A 10,061-nucleotide genomic window follows, 5' to 3' on the forward strand; every position below is an offset into this window, starting at 1 on the left:
TTTTTTTTATATTTGCCGGGGAGGCAAATGACTACTCCACCTGATGTTAAGTGGTACTAGAGTCCAAACGCGACGACGGCCAGTACAGTCGGGAAGAATGTTCTGCACTAGCCACCATCGCGTTGCCGGCCCGCAAGATCCTCTTCATGCCTCGTTTGAAGGAACCCGGGTTGTAAGAGGAGGGGAACACATGAGCTGGTATGGAATTCCATTTTTTGGAAGTGCGACAAAGAAAGGAGTTGCCAAATTTCTTTGTGCGCGATGGAATTGATATCACAGTTAGGAAGCAGGGGTTAGCGTATTCTAACTTTGACCTAGAGGTTGCCGCTCCAGCATCACCAACATGGTACGCACGTTTGTTTGTTTTTTTTTGTATCTTCTTTATATAATCACCCAGAATAATTTTGACAAAAAATGTCTTAGTATCTTATTTATTTATGTCTTAGTATATTAGTATATATTTGTTTAATTTCAAGTATAACGTTAAATAGTGAAAGGTGCAGTGGTGATTCATTGTTTACATATCGTCACTATATCCTTCTCGTTGCAAAAACCATGTGATGTTAAAAACTTACAAGTTTTTATTTCATAATTTAAAACATAGATCATACTACATGAACTGGATTGGCATTTTTATTAAACGGATTTATTAAGGAATCGAATTTATTAAGGCAGAGTAAAACAATATCACAACGTAAAGAACATGTCATAAAAGATTTATGACAGTCAATGAAGTTAATCAAGGGATTAGTTAGGAGAATCTGTGGAAGAATCAAAATTCACATTGATCTAAAGTTGTTTCGTTCAACTCGTAAACCTGACCTTTACCCTATACAAGTATTTAAAATCGTTAAATAGGAAGAGATCAGATACAGTTTGGTTACTTAATAAAGTTATATTGAACGAATATTTTTATAACTGATTCTTTTATACGATAATATATCAAATTGCATGTCTCAAAAATATTCTGGGTTCTAGTAATTTGATCTTTTAATATTGATATTAAAATGAACTATTAATTTTAATACATACATACTGTGAATTTGAATGTAATAACAAAAAATGAGTAGTAATGTTTTTTTGTTTTTTATTTCAGCTTAATACCATTTTCATTTTATGAAATATGTGAAAATTATATTTTTGAAAAACCTGAAGTAAGAAGAGAACAGCCTATAGATGGTTGGTGCTGACCTAACGCCTCATTTATTTAGAAAAAGGTTTGGAGGCTACATCACCATGTTGCTCCAATGCGGGTTTGTGGATATAAATGTACATGTAGCAAAATTTTATTTAACACGACGTTTTTCATCACTGCCAAGCACGAAGATGAATTATTATTACAATTGGCGCATGAAAACTCTGTGGTACTTGTGTCAATCACTCGTGTTTGAATACGTAATTTTCGTTTAAAATACACGTCAACTTAAAAAAAACATACTATAGTGAAACTCTTCTATTAATTTTACGCAATACAGTGGTAGCACGACAGTGCTAGACTCTTAATTTAATACATAGACCATCAAATAGATTACGCTAAAACCTTTGGGAATAAATAAGAACGTCGTACCGCGCGCTTTATCTCATTTTATACGGTAATTCATCATAGTCTTTCGTTTATTGAGGAAAGAATTATTATTTTTGTAATATGACAAGTTTACTTGGCTCTTCTGTCTACATTTTGGAGACACAGATCTTCTTGAGTTTAATTATAACTAGTCTTCTATGGTAGGTTTTTATAAATATATATATTTCTAGTGCAAGGTACTACAATATAAAATTAAAAATGAAGCTTGTTTTTGTTAGAATTCTCTGCATAAAAGGCCATCAAGATGAAATTTTGTACTTATATTGTTGCGTAAACGTTTCTGGTGTAGTGCCATTAATGTACAAAGAGTAGCGCGCAAGTCGTATCGGATATTTTGGATCGAACTATATGCATCCAGCCTAGTGGAATACGCTCTAAATCTTTTAATTAAAAGGTGTGGAGGCCCACCAGTGGGATGTTATCAGGCTGTTACATTATTTTAGTTTATAAACTTTATTATTTATATTAATATTGGTTTGTTATACAGTAGTAGGTAAGTGACAAAGAAAAATTCCTCAACATTTAATTGATGCGAATATATCAGCCTGATGAACGTCATCGTACAAACCATATAGTAGATACTCGTATTACTATTGAATACATCTTTTTGTACTTAAAACATATAACCATAAAAATGTAGGTTGCGCTATAATTGCTCACACTTTATAAAAGCGTTTGAATTGAATGAGTGCGAGCGCTGGGAATAGGTTTCCCGACATCTATTTACTCGTTTATACCGTGAAGGCCGTAAGCCGTTTCCACAAACATAGCGAATTGAAAAGTCTCCGAATAAATCGCTAGCTTTAGATATGTCAGCTAAACTCGCGCAGGTAAATTCGCTTCGTCGAATATCTCGGTAAAGTGTGTCATCCGAATTGATTCGCGTTCCTGTCCGGGGTGGGAGATGGCATCGTTTAATCAATAGCCTATTTCACCAGTCGATGCCTACAAGCTACTTACTATGGCAACAGTCTAATTGCTATGCATAGCCATTTAAGGAATTTTATATTCATTGCGATATATCCGGCGTGGCGACGCTCGAGTATCATCGATTCCTTAATTGCCTGTAAAAATGTTAATAGGAATTTAGCTTTCTATGTGTTGAAGTATTAATTCACTAAAACATACAAAAAACATTATGTACCGAAAAGTTTGTCTTTGTCATGAGTTTTATATTACAAATTTACAGACACACAATTTTATATTATAAGCTTATAGGTATATTTTTTTTCAATGCTTTCCACCTTTGGATTGTTATTGATTTAGCCTTTCATAAGGTAAAGCAAACAAAAAGCAAATTAAAACATTTTTCCGAGACATTGAGCACGATATTAAATAGCGCGGGTAAGTCGATTACGAATGGTTATCTCGCGGCTGCTAGGCTGCGCGGGATTAGTGCGGGTAATTGGACCGGCGAGGTTCAGCAAACAGACTCTAATACCTTCAAGTGGCCTTTTGTATCCTACTCTTGCGTCCGCAATACGAAAACTTTTTTTATAATAAATATAACATTATAAAATATAAATATAAGCCTTTATTGCGTCTATGTAACATTCACGTTTACTGTTTTATGTGTTAAAGGTATCCTAGAAACTTGTTGATATTATCTGGCCAACATGATCTGTTCATTATACGAGCTCCATGATATTCAATATGCGAGGCTATACGTTCTGAACATGATTGCGTATGATCTTGATTGAATATTTGCTCGTCGTAGTTGTCACTAAACGGCAACACGGGATATTGTGACACTGAAAAATATATGTTCTTTGGTAGTTTTCTGTAAACAAGGAAATTGTAATATATTTTATATTTAGTTTAAAATACTACCTAATAAAAAAGCAACGACGTTAATTTTTGCTTACAACGTAGAACTTATTAGAGTTTAGTTTCTCCAAAAAGGAAATCTATTTTTATCATATAAAGTATTTACATTTAGTAGAGAACGCGAAGAAATATAATATTTTTATTAGCAAGAGAGTTTTGTTGTTCCTAGTATAAAGCTTGGCTTTCGTTAATTTAACCCTGATCCTAAGGTGGGAGGATTAACTAGGGTCACTTGCCGTTGGCCTGGCGAAGGTGGGGGCGAATCGTTCTTATTTTGTGACGACTGGGTGTACAGGCCGCGCTCTCTTATTAAGCTGAGGCAGGTACTTGCAGGGATCGGTTTTTTGGATGAGTAACTGCATTGGACAGATGGCCGGGGAGAGGACTCACCCGCCTGCCACGAGTATTATGCGCCTGTGGATACGGTGCATTACATTTTTTTTGTGTGGAGACCACCGAAGACAGTAACGCATATGATACCCTCAAGCCAGGTGAGACGATGACCTGAAGAAGCTGGCAAGACCTGAATGGATCCTACTTCTCAAGAAAACTTATTTGCCTAGCTATGAAGCGTTTAGCATCTGTTACTTAGTAAATTAGTATACTCTTTTGCCGTAATAAAACTTTGGTAGGTCCCGTTTATACATCGTCATTCAACATCACACAACATTTATTGTGTTTTATCTAAATCGATATTTAAAATCATAGAAAAATACATAAAGATGTAAGATTACTTCCTTCAAATTTTGTTTATAAAATCTGTAAGCTTTATACAAATTCATGCGAGCGCAGTCACATGCACGACAGTTACTTATTATTTTATATATTTTATTTACTAACTTCCGACTTAAATAAAAAAAAACAGGTTACAGATAAAAACGGGCTATTAATTAATTCCTACAAGATCTAGGTTAGAGTACAAACTGACATCTCTAAGTTTGGTGACTTATAATTGAGTAAGTTAGTATGTTTCGACAATAAGTTCCAGCGTTTCGTACCTAGACGTATTAACGTTTGAGTATTCTCCAAGAGAGATACGTCGTCGACATGTTTACATGAATTTATGATGTTGTTTTCTGGCTTACTTACCTATATACAATTAAGGAGAATATCGTAGGCACTTACTGTGATTTTAAAGGACAGCATATGTAGTACGTATTAACACAAATATAAACGATTAATATAAATGATTCTGTATGTCTATGTAAATATGTTGTTTTAAGAAGAACTAAGTACCTACACTGTTTTAACAAATCTTAGCTTACCTCCCAGCCTTACCCGCGTAAATTTAGGCTTATCAATATAGTTCACTTTGTTTCCTAAGTTTCATAAAACAAATCACTAAAAAGATAAATAGTTCATAAATGTGTTGTTTGAAAATAAAAAAAATGCTTATATCCTTCAGAATCAGAATTCAAGGTACCAAATGTCATAAAGTTTAGCTTATTTGTTTAATCATGAAAACCAAGTGGAAGAAAGACATAGCTACTTTCCCATTTATAATGTTTGTATATAAACATTTTCATTTTGTACAGGTTTTAGACGACCACTTAGTCTAAATTTTGTAAGTGCTATATTAAATCGTTATAAAAAGCGGAGCTTAATAGTATAACATCTGCACAAGTGGTTTTTATGTAGATATCCAAAGATATTATTATTATATAAGTACCTATTTATTTAAATCATAATAAAGTTAATACTAAGTATATAATATATTATACGCCATCAGGTAAACTAAAAAGGTTAAAGTTATTTTTTTGGCCGGAAAGTTGGAAGTGTGTACACTTCCGTACCTCGGAATGCACGTAAAGCTGTTGGACCTACTTCTGAACTGTTTCCGATCGTGTTGGATAGCCGTCCCATCGGATTATGAGTGAGGAAATAGAGAGTGTACCAATCTTGTCTTTTACACACAAGACTATACATACTGTATACTACTTACTTAGGCTTTATTTGTGTCACATAAATAATTGTATTAAATAAACATAAAATAAACACTAATTATTATTTTACTTCTAAAATAAAATTTCTTCAACTTATATCTTATATCACATTTAAGAAAAAAGTTTAAAAGACGTTATTACTACTAGACAGTTATATTATACTGGGCTATGTCCTAAGGCAATAACTAAAGAAAAATTTCCATAGCATTTTTTTATCGCATGAAAAATCACTAATTCACTCCAGAACTTGACAGTTTTCCGTCCCTGGCGGGCAACCTGTTTTCCAGAGTTTAATGCCGTCGGTAAAAAAATGTCGCATTAAAATTGGGTTTTCCGTAACCGCTCATAATGTAATTAGCAGTAAGAAATGTGATAAAAGTATTAAACCGAGACAGCAAATACTTTTTATGAGACTAAAAAGATTAATTGGATATGGTCAGGAAAAAGGATTGATATCAATAATAGCAGTGTTATCAATAAAATTAAAAACTATCTAATAATACTTAGTTACTAGGGTTATCAATTTGGCTGTTCTTTTTGTGTGTATATGTTACACCATACCTTTACTGATTTTGAACCAAATTTAATTATTCTTTCTTTTATTGAATAAATATCGTCAAATATAAATTTAAAAAATAAATACACCAAATTATCTTGAAATGGTGCTATCGCACTTGAATAATTATGTGAACTAGCATATATAATATAATTATAATTTTAGCTTTAAATGTATAGCTAATAATTAATAGCTTTAAAATGTATTTAAAATGAAAAATCTTTCTCTTGTAAAGTTGGCTACGAATACTATTTAATTTTTATTCCAAGAAGTTTTTTGTTAAGAAACGCAAACAAGTAAATGCTCTGCCTGCTTGCCTGCACTAGTAGTCCCTACCCAGACAAGTATCCACAAGTATATACCAATGGTAATTTATAAGAATAATATATATGTAAAATTATTGGGGTTATAATATTTACAAATACCTTATCAGTTATTTTTGAAGTCAGTGCAAAACAACGCAAGATATCAAGATAGATGCATAAATGATATGTATAGATTTACATATTATAAACTTTTGATTTGAGTGGTAAGGCAAATTTATGAAAAACGATTATTTTCTAACAAAATTAATTATAATTTAATCGAATATATAATCGACAAAATACTCATAAAACAAAAAAAACTTTAGTAGTTTATTTACCTTGCCATTCCATTTTCTGCATAAAATTACATTCGTCCTGTTTAAATACGAATGGTGATACCTCCGTTTAAACACCAGGACAGTGTTCTACTTATGACCAACAGAATAAATTACCATCCCTCTCCTCTGTTTATGAGCCGATTTTCTTTTGTTTTGGTAGATATTGAACAGGTTTAGTGTTATCAATAAAAAAATGGAAATTAGAGGAGAAAATATAATGTCCAAAAGAAGCAAAAATCATCTTTTCTTCAAATTTGCAACAATCGGAATCGATCGAATTTCGACAACTGACAGAAAATTAGTCATATGAAATGGCTTTGATGATTCATCAAAAATAAAAACCATTTTTGTTATTTTTTATTCCCGATATAAGAATAAAAATATTTTAACACCTCATTTTTCGCAAGTAATATTTTATAATATATACGCTTACATTTTACCACGATTAGTCTTTCGCGTAAGAGAAACATTCCTCACAAGTTATTCTATATGCCAAAGTCAATTTATACACTATTCATATTGATTTTAAATTAAGTGCAATCGTCGTAAATCATTTGTACGTATTTATTTGAGGAAAAGTGATTAAATAATTTATATTAAGCTATACATATTTATAGTACAGGTGAAGCAAATAAAAAAATATAATAATGCAACATATTTTATTATTATTACCATTCTTATCAAACTTCATCACATAAGGGACCACAATCATTAGAATGTTACATTATTTGAACAGTAACATATATTAATTGCTATAAACCAGGCAAGGTTAGAAATCCAATTACTGGCTTACAAAAAAAAATTGGCAGCATTCTAATTTAAATTTACATAAGAATTACTAATAGTCATATCACAATATTAAATTAGTGACAGCGTAAAAAGGAAATAACCAAAATTAAACAAAATTTGTGCTTTTAAGGGTAGAACTACAGTACAGTACAGATACAGTACAGTACAGATACAGTACAGTACAGATACAGTACAGTACAGATACAGTACAGTACAGATACAGTACAGTACAGCTACAGTGTAGCTATAGATGATAAGAAAAACTGAAATTATTTTCTTACTTATACTATTACACAAGTCACTTCCCAAATTAACATCAATATACATTAGACAATTAGAAATATTATAAATTTTTGAACAATTTAAGATGATAGATAAATTATTGTTTGGAAAAAAAAAACAAGTAATGTTAAGGGTATGTGGATGATGATTCAACAATATATGATTTGGTATTATGTATTATAAGTGAGTCAACTGGATATTCTATACTGTGAATGTCTGATGAAAGCTAGTTAGAACAGGGGGTTGACATTACATAAACATTTTAGCTTCACTCGCACTAGCACATTTTATTTTATTTAAAAACAGTGAGGCAGAAACTAATAAAGAAAGTGAGAATTTGTTTGGCACTTTCATGCTCTTCACAATTTTATCATTATTTTTGGTTTAAATCACATGAATTTTTATTTAATTATAATTGTTACCGCAATATATAATAAAGTGAAGCTAACCTAGTGAAATCACACCCAACATATATATACCCCACAGTCATTGTACCTCCTTGTAGTTACAAAAGTATCACTATTTAAAATTTTATACTATACAATGAACTAACATTGAACTAATTTCTTTTAAACATTATGTACCAAATATGTTTTAAATTATAATTGAAATAAACCTATCATGTTCTTTGATATTTTTGTAAGTATAATTTATTACATGAATATACAATAATAGGTTACCAATGTTTAAAATTTGACCATACATTTAAGATATTATTCAGTCAATGTCTTTTTGTTTCCTTTTAGCAACAACCAGGACAAATCACACAAACATTTTAAGCACTTGTCAGACATACATGGATATATTCACCATTCCGCATCGCCGTTAGCTTTTTGAAAAACATAATCTTTACCAGATAAATTCATTATCCCATCTTTTAGATAGAATTTCCATTTATTGCGACTACGAGTTATCTTGTCATATTGGCAAACAACAACATTCTCGGTATCGAACATATCACCAGGTTCTTCATCGGAAACATCATCGCCAGAGTTTAACGGCTCCTCTTCTGCACCTCCACTTTCATCTCGTTCCTCTTCTTCTTCCTCGGCTCTCTCCTCTGCTGACTCCTCATCTTCATCGTCATCTCCACCACCATCTTCTGAACCATCACCAACATTTGAGCCATCATCATCAGATGAATCTAAAGCACCATCCAGTGAGAATGGGGCAGCCCCACTTCTACCACCTCCACCCCCATCAAATTCATTCTGTTGGCCAGCTAATGCTGAATTGATATGTTGTTGTAAGAGAGTAGCAGCCAGAGGCTGCGGCAAACTTATTGTAGCATTAATTATAGGACCTGTAAGAACTTGATGTAGTTTGTTACCATTAAGAGCAGATGCTGGAATTTGTATGGTAAAGGAACGTGGTTGTGACCCAGGTACTCCTGGTTGAGCTGGTAATGTTAATTGAACTGGAACTTTATTGTTCGGATCAAGAACATGGTGAGGATGAGCCCCAGGTATGTTAGATGATGGTGCACCACCATGTTCGACTCCAGAGTGTTGGCTTGAACTTTGAGATGCCATGTCCGGAGCTCTTTTTGGTATAACATTACTGCCATTGGCTTTCTGAAAGTTTTGTAGCGCCGGTGGTGGCGGCATTACGGGTGCTTCGGGTTGCGGAGGGTCCATAGCCCCACTGGCCGTTAACTTTGTCTTCCATAACTGTTTTAGCTCTTGCAAAACCTGTTCATCTACACCATCATCCAGAAAGCAATCCCGCACACCAGCTATCACATCATCCACCACTGTATTGTAAAGTTTCATTACGGATAATTGACTCATCGTCATTTTGATTATTTTTGAATATACAGTATTTCTTTATGATTACATATATCACAATATCAAAACTAATTGTAAAGTATGTACTTGAAATTGGTAATTCAAGTAATAAGAAGTGCGCATCGACTTTTGTATTCACATCTCATCTCAATGTCAACCCGTAATATTCGAAACTATATACATAGTCATTATGGTGAAAAAGCAGTATTTGTGTATATTAAAACAGACAATCACAAATGGTTAATACCAAGAAAGCCAAAGATATTTCAATAAAACTTCAACATATCCAAATAATTTCACGAAAAACACTGGAAATTAATTTTGACAATTGACGACTAAAACATAACCTACAAACAAAATGCAGAATATTAATAGCAGATTTAAAATTGTCTATGGACGCGCTAGAATCTCAATATCGAAATATCTAAAGTTCACGCATGCGCGATAACAGCGCCGCCCTTTCGCTCATCGCTAAAGCCCCGCCCTGTTATATGATCAACGCTCATTTCTGTTTAATTTAAAAAAAATGTTGATTTGTCATAGTTATAGTTAACAAGCGATTCGTTATTTGTTTAATAATGGTGGATGTGTCTGTATGACATCTATGTACTATATATAGTTTCATATTTATATGTATAGAGTAATAGAT

At 32.6% G+C, this 10,061-nt stretch overlaps 1 protein-coding gene across 1 annotated transcript; it reads right to left on the minus strand.

The window, feature by feature from the left end:
- Positions 1–7,199: 7,199 nt before the first annotated feature.
- On the minus strand, positions 7,200–9,765 carry LOC126774562 (transcription initiation factor IIA subunit 1). Its single transcript, XM_050496133.1, has one exon. It carries the CDS (start codon positions 9,419–9,421, stop codon positions 8,432–8,434), a length of 990 nt encoding a protein of 329 aa, XP_050352090.1. The 5' UTR covers positions 9,422–9,765; the 3' UTR covers positions 7,200–8,431.
- Between the last annotated feature and the right edge of the window lie 296 nt (positions 9,766–10,061).

Source organism: Nymphalis io, chromosome 16, assembly GCF_905147045.1.
Source record: "Nymphalis io chromosome 16, ilAglIoxx1.1, whole genome shotgun sequence".
Classification (NCBI taxonomy): domain Eukaryota; kingdom Metazoa; phylum Arthropoda; class Insecta; order Lepidoptera; family Nymphalidae; genus Nymphalis; species Nymphalis io.